The sequence below is a fragment of the Manis pentadactyla genome, chromosome 2 (genome assembly GCF_030020395.1).
Source record: "Manis pentadactyla isolate mManPen7 chromosome 2, mManPen7.hap1, whole genome shotgun sequence".
NCBI lineage: Eukaryota > Metazoa > Chordata > Mammalia > Pholidota > Manidae > Manis > Manis pentadactyla.
Window position 1 is genome coordinate 34,918,196 of NC_080020.1, and position 14,007 is coordinate 34,932,202.

Sequence of the window (14,007 nt, forward strand, 5' to 3'; positions counted from 1 at the left end):
CTTACACTAGGCACCTTCTGAATTTTTCCTATTTTTTAACAATGTATTTCGTATTTGTTGTATCATTAACAAGAAGGTCTTACATTTCAGGCCACACCACCCCAGCCAAAGGCAACTGGCCCTTCTGGTTTTCTTCCCCACTCTCTCTCCTTCCTCAGGCAGGGCCATGCTCTGGGGCTAAGGAATCAACTCCCAGTTACTCTGAGCAGCAACAATCAGGCAAAAGCAAAACTCATGTCCTTAAAAAAAAAAAAAAAATGGAGGGACCATATGACCAGCAATTCCACTCCTAGTCTCATGCCCCAGAGAACTGAAAACAGATGGTCAGACAAAGCTGGTCCTGAAGGGTCATAGCAGCACCAGTCAGAGTGATCAGAAAGCGGGAGCAACCCCAATGTCTACCAGCAGATGACTGGATTAGCAAACTGTGGTACCCACACAATGGAATACTTGGCAGCCAGAACAGGAATGTGTGGATACATGCCACAGTACGGTGAACCCTGAAAATATGTGAACGAACCATACACAGAAGATCACACACCATATTACTCCTTTCATTTGAAATGTCCAGAGCAGGCAAATCCACACAGGCAGAACACAGATGAGTGGTTGCCAGGGACTGAGACGGGGAAGGAATGGGAAGTGACTGTTTAACGGGTGAAAGGGTTCCTTTTTTGGGTGAGGAAAATGTTCTGGAACCAGCGGGAGATGATGGTTGCACAACAGTGTGAATGTACTAAATGCCACTGAATTGTATGCTTTACAATGGTTACAATGGTGAATTTTATATTGTGATATGAACTTTATCTTGATTAAAAAATAATAAAAGCAAAACTACAGCTGTGTGCCCCTGGGCAACTTCCTCAGCCTCTCTCAACCTACAGAATGGGCAGATGACAGCATGACTACATAGGCTGGTGGTGAGGGTTCCACATGGTATGTGTGTGAAGTCTCAGCACAGGGCCAGGCATGTGGAAAGGCCCAGTCAGGAAAGGAGCTGCTGCCCGGGGGACGACGACTGTTAAGGTGCGCTGCCAGAGCCAGCTCACCTGGAAGCCGTGCGGTTTCCATGTTGTCAAATTATCCTTCTAATTAAACAACTCCAACAAGACATTCGGGGGAGAGGCGCTGTGTAAGATGAAAGATTAAAGAAGTGAGTGGCTCTACTATATTTCCAGACTATTTACATCTCGACTACGTTTACAGAGGATTCTATCCTGTGTTAAGATAGGAAACACAAACACTTAACTCAGTCATAAGGAGACAAAGGGGTGGCTTTGCCACTTGTCTGCCACAGAACAATCTACAAGCTCCTGCTTTTTCCACCTCCCACAGGCCTGTAGACATGGCCCTTGGCTGACCCTTGTTTTATGGAGGGCAGAAGGGGCTGTGTGTAGGTGAGAAGGTTCCATCTGCACAAAGGCCTTCATCTGGGGGCAGCCTGAAAACCTAAGACCTGACAGGTGGGGTGCAAGAACTGTCACTCTTCCTATCTGGGAATTATTTGGTACCAAATTAGCAGAACTCAAAACCTCCTGAGGCAAGGTGACCCCCCCTAGTGGCTGACAGCAGGCCTGGGGCGAGGGGAGGGAGGACTGAATAGGATTTCAGGCTGTCATGGAAACTTTTCTTTCCTTGGGCCTCTGAGCATATGGCAGGTGTCCTGAAAAATCCGTTTCTGCAGCCTGAGGCTGGCTGCTCCCTCAGACATGTGGGTAGGGTGTCTGCTTCTCCATCTGAAGGGGCCCCTTCCCTCTGCCATGGCTGAGCAGCACAAAAGGGTCTCCAGTGTGAGCCACGTGTCCCAGCCCCCAAGACAGACGCTGGGAGGGCTGCGGTGGGTGGGGGCTTCCACAGCCCTGTGGGAATCTGAGTCCCCTGCCCCCGTGGGGCCTGGACGCAGGCCACAGATCACAGACAGCAGCAGGACAAAGGCCACAACGCAGACTTCCCCAGGGCCGCCTGAAACACGACGCCCACTCTGCCCTCCCTGATGGGGCTGTCTCCCAGGCCCCACATCTCTTCCCAACACGCAAGGGCTGCACGTGGATTTGTGACTTTGAAGTTGCAAAGGGTTGGACTCCCAGCAAGACAGGCTCCTCTGTAGGACACAGGCACTCCAGCTCCCCCAGAGCAGAGGAAATCCCAAACTGGGAACCTGTCAACCCAAACCAGCTGAAAGGATGATAAAGAACAGCAGGTGGAAGGTGCTGAGGGAGAACACAAGGCAGAATTCGAGGGAACGCTACAGCCAGGCTTCTGGGGCTGGGGATCACGCCTGTGGGGGTTCAAGGCCATGTGCCTAGTGCAGACAATGCAACAGGAGAAAATGGTGCCATCGTCTCATGGCATTAGCGGGATTCAAGGATTGGGAAGGGGCCCGTACAATAAAACAGGACAGTAATACATTGCAGAGGAGAATCTAAAATCTGATTGAATTTTAGAGGAAATACTAAATGTCAAGGAACCCTCATGATGCAGCTGGCCATTCTGGGGCGTTCTGCTCCTCTGCATTAAGGGCCATTTGGAAAAGTGTGGAAGCGCAGCTCTAAAGGAACCCCTAACTCCATTCAGTTCCTTAATCCACAAATTTTTTTGTTGTTGAGGTTTTAGTATGTGCCAAGCTCCTTTCCTGTCTTGAAACTCACTGTTTAGTGGGGGAGGTGGGTGTTAATTAAAGGTACACGATGCCATGGGACTACCGGGGAGAACTTACCCAGGGCAGTAGGGGAAGGCTTTCTTAGGGATTTGGGGCCTGAGTGGTGTCCAACTAGGACCAGATGGATGGCGTGGGGTAGCAGCAAGGAGGGGAAGCTCTCAGGGCAGAGGGAACAGCATACACAAAGTTCTGTGACAGAGGGGGCTTCCACTCCCAGGGACTGAAGAGGAGAAAGGCATGAGCTCGGAGAAGTAGCACCTTGACGGCTTGTCCTTATGCTCAGACTACTGGCAAACCAGGGGGTGATTTTAGGCAGCAGGGTGGCATGGAGAACTGTGTTTTAAGCAGATAACCAAGCAGCAGCATATTCACGTAGTGATCACGGCCTATCACAGCCGACAAACATGGTCAAAGGTACTCTGTGTTCTCAGTGAGGTCTCAATGAAAGATACAAACCTGAAGAGGCCTGTGCCCAGGCCTGGTGATTACATAACAGGTCCCATCTGGGCCCCAATCAAGCAGGCACACTTCTGAACACCTCTAAGAGCAGTGGTTGCTAGGGTTCTGCTCCCAGCTCATTCAGAGGCTATATGCCAGGAAGCAGGTGACATGGGGTTAAGAGTACAGGTTCTGGTACCATGTAGTCCTGGGCTCAAATCTCGTGTGCTATATACTAGCTGGATGTCCCAACCTCTCTGTGCCACAGTAAAATGGAGTACTAAAAGTGTCTGTCTCCTAGGGTCACTGTGTGGATTCACTAAGATGAAACCGTTAAAATCCGTATCACTTAGCCTGGCAGATTACAGATACTAAAGCAAATGTTGATTATTACTATCACTCGCATTCAGCTACAGATGAAGACAGAGGATGTGCAAAGACCACAGAAATATAAATTGATTTGGAAGCACCCAGGCTCACCAACTGGGAGGACACAGCATGGGACAGAAAGCAGTTTCCACGTACTTGCAAGCAGGAGGCAGGAGACCGCCACGGCGTACAGATGCTTGGAGGTGGTGATGTTGTAGCGATCCAGGAAGTGGTCCAGCAGGTAGATGGCCAGATGTCGGGCCGCAGGGCAGAGCTGGCAGTGGCTGCTCAGCAGGGTCAAGATGTCAACAAAGAACCGGCGGCTCTTCAGGAGCGGGGAGTGGGCTCGGAAGGTGGGCAGCTTCAGCTCCTGGAGACGAGCAGGGCAGATGGGGGTCAGGGCTGCTCCCGGGAGCCTCGGATGCCCCAAGAAAGTGAGACATGGGGGCTCGCCTGCTGGTTGCTTAGGGGCCACCAATTCTCTCCATACCCTGCTCGTTTCCTTCAAGTCCCAGGATGGCAGCCCGTCTATTACAGAAACTCCTGGACTGTCTCCCATCTGCCCTCACTGATGGCAGGCTCGCGGTGCAGGGACATGATGACAGAGGCAGGTAAAGGAGACGGCTGGCTCCAAAGAAGCCTGTCATGCCCCTGGGAGGGGTTTCCTATTTGAGATGTACACGGCTTTACAAGTCTGTAGGCCTTGAGATTAAAGACACACATCCCAATCTCCGTTCCACTACTCAGCCAGGCTCTAGCATCCCGGCCAGCTGCTTCACCTCTTTCTCCTCCTCAGTCGCTGAGGATCAACTGAACCACGAACATAAACATCTCGAGCACACAGTAACCTGTCAGCGTCCATGGCTTAATTCCCTCTGTGGATGGGATTATGAGAGACAATTTTTAAAAAAAGAGTCAATGTAAAAAAAAAAAATTTTTTTTTTAAGAATCCCCAAATACCCTTCGCCCAGATTCATGAGTTGGTGCCACTTTACCTTTTCTCTCTTTGCACACACATATACTTTTTCCTAAAAGTAAGTTGCAGACATCATACCGCCTTGGGAGGCAACTTTTACTCTGTATCTCACACACTGCCCTGTCACCTATTTGTCTAACACAAGAAAAACCAACAAGAGAAATGTCAAACCGACCAAGATTGTTATGACAGGAAAAAACTTATATACTTCCATGTTTACAATTTAACTAAAGTAGACACAATTCATTTAGGAAATATCTTAGCAACATTTTGTAAAATAGGGCAACTGAAGAGAAGCAAAACTGAGGAGAAACTGGAAAGGAGAAGCTGGTAGAAAAGGAATAAATAGTGCGTGCTCATTAATGGCGAGTACATGGAAAATGAGATTAGAACAAATTGGTGCCCCTCTTCTGTATAATGCCACTCTTTTAACCCTGGGGCTTTACCTAGGTAGTGACAGTACTGGGACTAGGAGATACCTGTTCATTCATTCATTCACTCATTCACTCAAAAGATAGTAATTCATTCATTTCACTCAATAAGTACCAAGTACCTTCTACAGATCAGGAATTATTCTAGGTACTGGGGATATAATTTGGAATAATATAGACGTAGACCTAAATATAAGAATCAAACTATAAAACTCCTAAAAGAGAACAGGAGCAAATCTTTATGACTTCAAATTAGGCAATGGTTTCTTTCGTATGATACCAGAAGCAGAAGCAACAAAAGAAAAAAACCTAAATTGGACTTTAAAATGTAAAACTTTCATGCTTCAAAGGACACCATCAAGAAAGTGAACAGACAACCTGCAAAATGGGAGAAAATGTTTGCAAATCATATGTATCCGTAAGAGACTGTATTAAAAAAATATAAAGAACTCTTACAACTCAAAAGTAAAATAGGCACATCCTATTTAAGAATGAACAAAGGACTGAATAGATACTTCTCCAAAGAGAGCAAAATAGTCAATAAGCACATGAAAAGATGCTCTACTTCACTAGTCATCAGGGAAACGCAAACCACGATCACAATGAGATATTGTAAAAACAAACATAAAATAAGTAAGTCTTGGTGAGGGTATGGACAAACTGGAACCCTCAGACACTGCTGGGGGGAAGGTAAAATGGTACAGCCACTGTGGGAAACAGTTCGGCAGCTCCTCAAATTGTGAAGCAGAGTTACCATGTGACTCAGCTCTTCTAACCCTTGGTGAATACCCAAGAGAAATGCAAACACATGGCCACACAAAAACTTGTATAGGAATGTTTACAACAGTTTATACCCCCCCAGATAGAAACAACACAAATGTCCATAACTGATGAATGGATAAACAAAATGTGGTACATATATCCATATAATAGAATATTATTAGGTCATAAAAAGGAACAAAGTACTGATATATGTTATAACATGGATGAACACTGGAAACATTACTCTGAGTGAAAAAAAGCCAGTCATCAAAGGCCAGATACTGTAAAATTCCACTTATATGAAATGCCTATTACACGCAAAGCCATATAAACAGAAATCAGATCAGTGGTTGCCAGAATTGGGGGGGTAGAGGTTAACAGCAGGGTGTGACAGCTAACAAACATGAGGCTTTTTTTGGGGATGAAAATATTCTGAAACTACATAGCATTGATAGTTGCACAACTCTAAGTATATACTAAAGGCAACTGAATCTTGTATTTTAAAATGGTGAATTTTATGGCATGTGACACATCTCAATAAAGCTCTTAAAACAAAAAGATGGACACATTGCCCACTCTCATGGAGTTTATGACCCACTAAGAGATGGTGATCAAGTAACAAGGCAATTCAGAATTCCAAACTGACCCAACAGTAGGAAGGAAAGCCTGTGAAAGCACCCCTTCTTCTCGGAGTGAATGGAGAACTTTCCCAGAAAGCCGAGCTGGAGCTGAGATTTCACGCTGGGACCCCTTCTCTCTGCCTTGTTCTGCAGAGCGCCTAGGGGCCAGTACACGGCACCTAGGAGCCCTAGAGCTTTGCTCATGGAAAGTGCTCAAAGCTGATTATTTCCTTTTCTTTATGTTTACACATGAGGAAACTGAAACTGAGTTTGAAGAAGTCTGTGGCCCCAGGGCTTAATTTGAAATAAAAATCTGAGACCAAAAGATTTTTCATGTGTTCTTTTCTTCAACGTTTTACTTTTTTTTTAAATCATGGAGATGTCTTTTATCCCCAGTTTAATTTCTTTAAAGAAGAGACCTACCTTCTTTGTGTATTATTCCTCTTCATTCATGAATTTCTGTGGCCACCAAGGGATTTCAAATTACTTGAGGGCAGGGCCTGGGTCTGCTTTTGCAGTCATTGTTTTCCCACCACCCTAGTGTGTGACTACAATGTGTCAGGTGCCCAGTAATTAAGTGTGAAAGGAATGGAGGGAGGGAGGGGGAGAAGCTGAGAGGCAAGGGGGACCCAACTGTGGCGGTGAGGACAGAACACCCCTGGCCCAGCTGAGCAAGGTGTGGCCTCTGCAGAGAGCAGCAGGTCACAGGGATGTCAAGGAGAGCTCTAGCTAGCCAAGTTTCAGAAGAACATCTGGGAATTGTCCTCTTGAAGATTCAGGGAAGAAAGGAAGGTCAACAGGAAAAATGACACTTGAAGAGCCATGCAGGTATCCCAGTCCGGGAATCTGGAGCACTTGGAAGAGCTGGACAGGAAGGGTGTGCCTGGACAAAGCAGGTTGGGAGAGTGAGCTGGGTCCCCACATGGGCAGGGTGGCCATGTATGAAGATCTCTCAGCCAGGCCCCAGGCTATGACCGGACAGCTGGCGCTGCAGCCAACGTGGGGCTACAGCATTCCCCAACAGCGGCCTCCCTTCCCACCATCCAGCAGCCCCCAGAAGCTTGCAGGCTACTAGGATATTTCCTCTAAGCAGAGGGCTCCAAGGCAAGAAGCAACCACAATTACAGATCCTTGGTGCTCTGTAGGCAGCAGCTGCCGGAAATTAGACAAGTGACCTTTGGCCCAGGCTGTATTGCCCTCATCAAGGCAGTTCAAAGCCCCAGAACACCAGTCAGATATGCAACATTCTGACTTCCCTCCCTGCTCAATTCAGCCAAGTTTAACTCCTTGTAGATTTTCCCTTCTGCCAAGTGGGAGAAGACAGCTCAGACCAACACACTGAAGGTCTTTCCTCTGTACACTGTCCTGGGAAAAGGGTCCACTGGCTTGAGCACATTTTTATGGGAAGCCATCGGTACACAGAAGAAAAGGATGGACCTTTGCAACAGGCAACAATAGATGTCAGGAAGGAGTCAGAAGGCAGAGCTTCAAGGAAAAAGCTCGTCTCTGGGGTAGGCAGGATTCTAAGAACCACAGCTGCTCACAATGCTCTTCGCCTTCACTTCTGCTCGTCCCTCAGTATGAGTTTAAACATCACTTCCTAAGAGGGGCTTTCTCTGACCCTCATCATTCTAAATCAGGTCCACCTTGTTCGCTCTCTCAGCATGTTGTTCTTCACCGCCAAGTATTTTCTTCTGTTTATGTCTCCTGCTAAACTACAGCTCCAGAGAGTAGGGGCCATCCCCATTTTGCCTGATCCATTTTCCTGGTGCCCAGAATGTGCCTGGTGCAGAGGCAGGTACTCAAAAATATTTGCATGAGTAAAAAAGAATGAAGAGCCATGAATGGCATGGAGGAACCTTAAATGCCTATTACATAGTGAAAGAAGCCAATCTGAAAAGGCTACATACTGTGTGATTCCAACTACAGGGCATTCTGGAAAAGGCCTAACTGTGGAAACAGTAAAAAGATCGGGTTGCCGGGAGTAGGGCTGGGGGAGAAAGGGATGAACAGGCCAAGCACAGAAGACTTTTAGGGCAGTGAGACTGCGTGGCGTACGGTGGACACCTGTCATTATACAGTTGTCCGAACCCATAGATGTACACGACCAAGAGTGAGCCCTAATGTGAACTATGGACTTTGTGTGATTAGGGCGTGTCCCTAGGTTCATCCATCGTAACAGATGTCCCACTTGCAGGAGGCTGTTGACAGTGGGGAGGCTATGCGTGTGTGTGGGCAGAGGGGGCATATGGGAACTCTGTACCTTCTGCTCAATATTGCAGTGAACCTGAAACTGCTCTAATAAAGTCTATTAAAAAAAAGAATGAATATAGTGATGTCCTGCCCTATACCAAATACACTCCTCCCCCCATATGTGGGGGAGCAGCTTGGCACAGAAGGCAGGCAGTTCTGGGGTAGAAGCTCAACTCAATCTCAAGGTGAACTACTAGCTTCAGGCATGTGAATTCTGAACCCCCAGTGACCTCATCTGAAAAACGGGGGTGACGCTGCCATACAATGTAGACTTTCGGCACTTAACACTCAGCAAGCAGTGGTGGATTTTCCTTCAAGTCAGGCAATCAAACCTGAGTTGAACTGAGCTTATCTGCTTCTGTCAAAAGCTCTCTGGCCTCTCAAAGGAACCTGTAAGGTGGAATAAAGCTTTCTACTTGAGGCCTTTGCAGGAAAGGAAACCTGCATCTCCCAAGTCTGTCCTGGCAGAGGCCCCAAGCCAAATGGAATTCAGAGCCCTGAGCTTCAGCTTCTGGCACTCAGAGAAGGGCAATGCTTTGGCAAATGAACAACAATGTGACACACCAGCATGCCTACCCTGTTTAGTCTGAAAGTCCAGCTGATTATTCCAATTACAGGAGAAAGGCTTTCATTACAAGGGCTTTGCTCTAAGGAGCTGCACTCTTGACCTAAGGCAGCTTGACGGCGGCAGCCGGGTTGCATGAAGCCAGCTCCTTCTGCTAAGGGGCCTGGATTCCAGAAACAAAAGAGCAGCCTGCACGGGGCGGCTTGTAAAGCTCTCCAGGATCAGGCAGGCGCTTGGCAGGACTCGGCAGCCAGCGCGGGCGGAAAGCGGGCAGGAGCCTGGCCAGGCAGGGTGACCTTTGTTTCAGCTGGGCCAGGGGCAACATCGGTGTGGCCAGCAGAAAGGCTGCAGGGAGGGCACAGATGAAGAGCAGCAGGCAGAGGCTTCCTGAAACTCTCCCTGCCAGGCTGCTGGCCCTTTATCACCTGAGCCAGACAGGAGAACACATGCTCCTCAGGTGAGATGAGCAGATGAGCAGGCGCACAGGGACAGACGGCTACAGCAGAGTTAGCGGGGAAAGCCACCTTACTGCTGCTGTTATCACAGCAGTTTGCTTTTTAAAAATAGTAACAATGGGCTAGGAAAAAAATGATTAGAGATACATCAACACATGAACAGTGGTTATCTCAGAGGGCTGGGGCCCTGTGTGATTTTTACTTTAATGCTTTTCAACACAGAGGATTTTGAAAAAACATTCAATGAAAAAGTAATGAACTCATAGATGGAGAATAGATTAGTGGCTGCCAGAGGCCGGGGGTGGGTGGTGGGGGTGAATGGGAAAGGGGGGTCAAGAGGTACAAACCTCCAGATGTAAAGTCAGTCAGTCCTGGGGATGTGAAGTACAGCCTGGTGACTATAGTTAACAATAATGTATTGCATATTTGAGGTTGCTAAGATAGTGAGTATTGAAACTTCTCATCCTAAGAAAAAAAATGTAACTGTGTGATGATGGGGGTTAACTAGACTCACTGTGGCGATCATTTTGCAATATATACAAGTATGAATCATTATGCTGTACACTGGAAATGAATGTATGTCAAAAAAAGATTGAAATTAAAAAATATTCAGTGTATAAACCACTGTATTACTTCAATTACTGTTTCCAGTTTAAAAAAAAAAGAGTGAGGAACCAGACACTCACTGAATTAAGGTTCCTGCTCAAGTTGTACCCCAAGGACTCCCTGGCTTCCTGTATCCTCACTTTGACAAAATCAGCCCTTTAATGATAACATTTCCCAGGCCAGTGCTAGGCTAAATATCCTGCTTTATCCTCACAAGGCCCTGCCAAGGTCTAAGCAGAAGTACCAATCTTTCTTCTTCCTTTTTATTATGGATTATGTGTTCACTGACAAACTCTCATAAGTAGAAAATAACAAATATCACTGATAATCCCTTATGCAGAGAAAAGTACTATTAAGTCTTGCATGCATTCTTCAGATGTTATCCTCTGTGCAAACTTTCACAGAATGGGACCATAACTTACAAGTGTGCCCCACTTCCCCTTCAGACAGCGTGGGAAACAATGTTTGCAACGGTTGCTTTGCGCTTTTCTGTAAGGCTGTGCTGTGACTTTAGCAGACCCGCTCTGGACATGTGGGCCACTTTTCTTCCTTGTGGTCTCTGCTCTGCTCCCGCATCCACCGGGCCTTCCCTAGCCACCCTCCTGTGCATTCCCAGTCGACAGTTCTTACTGACTGAAAGGGTCTGCTTGTTTACTGTCCTTCTGCACCCACTGCCCCCTCCCTGTGATCTCCATGAGGGAAGGAGCCACTTCTCTCAGCTCTTGACTGCACCCCTGGCACCTGGCACATAGGGATAATGAGCATCTGCTGGGTGAGTGAATGAACGCATGGATAAATGGAGTGGGGGTTTTCTGATGCACACAGGTGTGACCTGAGCAAACACCACTGGGAAGTCCGCCATCCACCTGTGGCCTGCTCTGCCCTCCCTCCCCTGCCAAGTCTCCCTTACCTGGCCCTGCAGCCTTCCCTGCGGAAATCCCATGGTGACATGGGAGCAGTGTTCTGGAGGAAGGTCAGGTCAGGGTGTCAGGCTTGAGTCCTTTAGAAATGACTCCCCTTGCTGACCGATAGCTCTGCCTGGGGGTTCCAAAGCAGAAAGGATTATCCATGAGGGACAACGGTCTGAGGGAGGCCCAGGACAAGTGATGCACAACCCACAGAAGCCCGAAATTGAGCTATATACAGAGGAGCGGGCCGCCTGGACAGGCTGCCAGGCATTCCAGGTCTACACTGACTTCCCCCTCCCCCACAGAGGCACTGACTCCACACCTGTGCTGGGCTCACAGGTGCCTGGGAGATGCATAAGGCCAGCCTGAAGTGCAGTTAAACAGAGCCTGAGCCCAGCAAAAGACTGCTGGGCAGAGAGCCTGGCCTGCCACTGTTGCAGGATAATGGGGAGAAAATTCAGCATGTGTTCTTTGCACAGGCTCTGTAAGCAATTGGAGGCTAACCTCAGAGGATTCTGAAGGTAAAGTTCAGCCAGTCATCCTGGTTTCTCATATTAGGGGAGAAGGTAAGTCTTCATTTTAACCCTTGGTATCGTGCACTGTGTGATTTTCTAATTGCCTCCTGGTTTTACTTCTCATTAACCCACTCTTCCTTCAGATCTCAGCTTAGAAGTCACTTCTGATAAGTGTTCCCCAGTCCCAAGTCCCTGTCAGATACTTGTCATCCATTCATTCATCCAGCCACCCATTCATTTACTTCTGGTGTCCTTCCTCACCCCTCAACTGGGTTCATCTTGTTCAGCTCTGGAACCCCAACACCCGACACAGAGGCATTCCATATATCCCCAAACCTCCACATTTGGGGAATGGCAAATACTTGAAGTGAAAAGGTAAAGAAAAAAGGATTTGCTCCTAGTCTTAGGTTGAACAAAACTATTCACATAGTGAGCAATTCCAAATGCCTGTGAAGACCAGAGGGGAGGTACAAGAAACTGGGGATGCTGAGTTCCAGGGTAAAGAGCAAGTCTGTTCTTGCCTTGGGGCAGCATGTGCCTCAACAGCAACGAGGCTTTCCAAGGAGAAAGCAGTTCAGCATTTACAGAGAACAGGGAGCATCAAGAATTATCAGTTATGCACTCTATACTCAGTCATTTCAAAGGCAATGTTTCCCGGTGTGTTCCATGATGCCCCAGTCCCAAGATACGCTCCCTGAAGGGAAGGATTCTATGGTCATTGGTTTGGGAAACACTGCACACTACACTGCTTCTTCCTATTACCTAGTTAGAGGCCTTTGTCTTGCCAGTGGGTTTCAGCCCCGGGGCAAGTTCACTATGGATTCAGTGTGACCAATGAAGATGACAGCAAAACGTTCTTGGGGTGAAAGGATTATACTCAACTTTATTTCCACGTGGCAGGTCAGTCACTAAAATCCTGTTCACTCAGAGCAGGTCTGCATGCAGCAAGTCGGTCTCAACCTCTGGGCCCCTCTGTCCGCACAGCCGTCCTCTGGGCCTCTCTGCACAGTTGTCCCGCACAGCCATTCTCTGGGCCTCTGTCCTCAGCGCTGCCACCACTCCAGCCTCTGCTCTGCTCTCCTGCAGCCTTGCAGCCCTACCACCGTGTCACGCCCAGAGCATGGGGCAGAGCTCTTTATATAGAGTCAATAGCCATGTATTGCCCACAGGTGTGCAGTGAACTAGTCAACCAGGGCCAGGTGAGAACACTGGCCACAGGAACTCTCATTTTATCCACACCCTGAAACATGTTCAGGAAAAATCTCATAGTTTTGGGAAACTCTAAGTTAAATTTATTTATCCACAGGCCACTACCACCCCTTTCCAGGGGGCAGAGTAACAACATTCCTTGTTCTAGGAAATGGTGCTTTAAGGTGCTGGCAGTCAGGCACTGGTGCATTGGGGAAAATTAAACCCCAGGACACCTGCAAGGTGAAACGGTTGAAAATCCCTGGCTCAGTGCCTAATAAGTTGATGATTCTAAGTTGAGGGATTTTCTGGAAAGCTTGCTGAAATTAAATACCACAGCTCTCACCTGCAGAGTTGCCCTGGTAAGAATTTCTACAAGGCCGTGATATTAGGGGCCTTGGAGAGGTGCAAGAGGCTGCAGATGCCAGCTCACAGAAGCCCCAGGTAGCCATGTGCTGGGTCCCTGCCCCAGGGATTCCAGGCACTGGGCCCAAGGTGCATTCCTGCCACCCTTGCCCCATCTCATATATATATGTGAGTATATACATATACAGGGTATGTATACACACACACACACATATATGCATTGTAATTTTGGCAGCCCCCAATCCTCCACAAACATGGGCCTGGTTCCTCCTTGGAAACTTTCTGTTGCTATTGGGTAAACTGAGGCACATGTCACCCCTAGGCAAGGACAGAGCCCTTTCCCCTGGAATTCAGCTCCCTGAGCTCCTTGTACCTTCCCTCTCATCTTCATGAGTATTTGGAATTGTTCATTATGATGAGTAGTTTTATACAAATTCCACCTTACATATATGAATCATATATAACTTGAAAGCTTATATATACACATATACACATATATATACATACATACATGTCTGTGTGTATTTAATATATCAGACATTGGGTTCCATACATTTTGTTCTCTCATCCTTCACAAGGATGGCTCAGACATATCAGTAGTCCAAACAAGGATGGCTCAGAGAGACTGAGTATCCTACTTAAGGTCCCTCAGTTAATAAATGATGGATCTGAATCTGGGCTTTCTGATTCTGTGTTCTTAACTCTATGTTTTAGGGCCTCCATGGGATAGTATAGGTTTGTGTTTTCCTCCCAAAATTAATGTTATAGTAAACCAATTATAAAATATCTGATCACTATAGAAATTTTAGAAAATACAGACCATACAGAGAAAATTAAAGTCACCAGCAATTCCACCACCGGGAGACAAGAGCAAGTTATGTGCCCATACCACTACC

The 14,007-nt window shown here is 47.3% G+C and overlaps 1 protein-coding gene across 2 annotated transcripts in view; it reads right to left on the reverse strand.

The window, feature by feature from the left end:
• The window catches only part of CCNJL (cyclin J like), a 52,779-nt gene that overhangs the window by 23,920 nt on the left and 14,852 nt on the right, over positions 1–14,007 (reverse strand). For both annotated transcript variants that reach the window (XM_036918072.2, XM_036918150.2), the window contains exon 3: positions 3,623–3,836. In XM_036918072.2, the coding sequence (XP_036773967.2) occupies positions 3,623–3,836 (214 nt within the window). The remainder of the gene's footprint in view (positions 1–3,622; positions 3,837–14,007) is intronic.